This window comes from Colobus angolensis, unplaced genomic scaffold (genome assembly GCF_000951035.1).
Source record: "Colobus angolensis palliatus isolate OR3802 unplaced genomic scaffold, Cang.pa_1.0 Scaffold64, whole genome shotgun sequence".
Classification (NCBI taxonomy): Eukaryota; Metazoa; Chordata; class Mammalia; order Primates; family Cercopithecidae; genus Colobus; species Colobus angolensis.
The window spans coordinates 592,700-593,970 of NW_012120043.1; the positions used below are offsets into that span (position 1 = coordinate 592,700).

At 52.6% G+C, this 1,271-nt stretch overlaps 1 protein-coding gene across 3 annotated transcripts in view; it reads left to right on the forward strand.

Annotated features, from left to right (window-relative positions):
• Nucleotides 1–1,271, forward strand: part of PTBP1 (polypyrimidine tract binding protein 1) — a 7,712-nt gene extending 6,441 nt beyond the window's left edge. For all 3 annotated transcript variants that reach the window (XM_011963984.1, XM_011963987.1, XM_011963986.1), the window contains 2 exons: nt 815–892; nt 966–1,271. In XM_011963984.1, coding sequence (XP_011819374.1) covers nt 815–892; nt 966–1,098 — 211 coding nt within the window. In that variant the 3' untranslated portion in view covers nt 1,099–1,271. The remainder of the gene's footprint in view (nt 1–814; nt 893–965) is intronic.

Below are 1,271 nucleotides of genomic sequence, written 5' to 3' on the forward strand. Positions count from 1 at the left end.
TCTCTACAAGAAAAATTGGTTAAAAGTAGCCAAGAGTGGTGGTGTGCACCTCAGGGCCCAGCTCCTTGGGCTTTGGAGGCTGAGGTGGGAGGTTCACTTTGAGCTCAGGGGTCTGAGGTTGCTGCAGTGAGCTGTGACTGCCACACTCCAGGCTGGGCAGAGTGAGACCCTGTTTCAAAAAAATACATAATGCAAATATGTGGAAATGCAGGTACATCTGGCCCCAAGTATGTCAACCTATAGTAAGCCCTTTGATATTTAACACATTACTTGTGAAATGTTTGTTAGAAAATCAACAAGGGGCCTGGCAGAGTGGCTCATGCCTGTGATTCCAGCACTTTAGGAGGCTGAGGTAGGCAGATCACCTGAGGTCAGGAGTTCGAGACCAGCCTGGCCAACCTGGTGAAACCCCATCTTTACTAAAAATAAAAAAATTAGCCTGGCGTGGTGCCGTGCGCCTTGTAATCCCAGCTACTTGGGAGGCTCAGGCAGGAGAATCACTTGAACCTGGGAGGCGGAGGTTGTAAGCCAAGATCGCGCCACTGCACTCCAGCCTGGGTGACAAAGCAAGACTGTTTCAAAACAAAAATCAGGAGGAGGAGCGTGGTACTGTGCTGCTGCAAACCTGTAGATGGCTGGTTTCATTAGAAGCTGCTTCAGACCATTGTGGGCGTGATTCGATGTCCCATTTCTGGGCTCCTAAAAGGCCCTACACCTTCCCTGGCCACTCAGAAAACTAGGGTGGGGAAAGCCTCGCTGACCTTCTTGGACGTCCCCCTACCCGGCCCCAGGCTAACACCTTCTCCTCCCACAGACCCTCCGTCTCCGAGGAGGATCTCAAGGTTCTGTTCTCCAGCAATGGGGGCGTCGTCAAAGGATTCAAGTTCTTCCAGTGAGTACGAGGCGGACGGTGCCTGGCTCTCCCCGGGCTGCCCTGTGGCCGGCCCTGACCCCATGTCTTGCAGGAAGGACCGCAAGATGGCGCTGATCCAGATGGGCTCTGTGGAGGAGGCGGTCCAGGCCCTCATTGACCTGCACAACCATGACCTCGGGGAGAACCACCACCTGCGGGTCTCCTTCTCCAAGTCCACCATCTAGGGGCGCAGGCCCCGTGGCCGGGCCCGCTGGCGACAACTTCCATCATTCCAGAAAAAAGCCACTTTAAAAAGCAGCTGAAGTGACCTTAACAGACCAGAGATTCTATTTTTTTAAAGAGAAATCAGTTTACCTGTTTTTAAAAAAATTAAATCTAGTTCACTTGCTAACCCTGC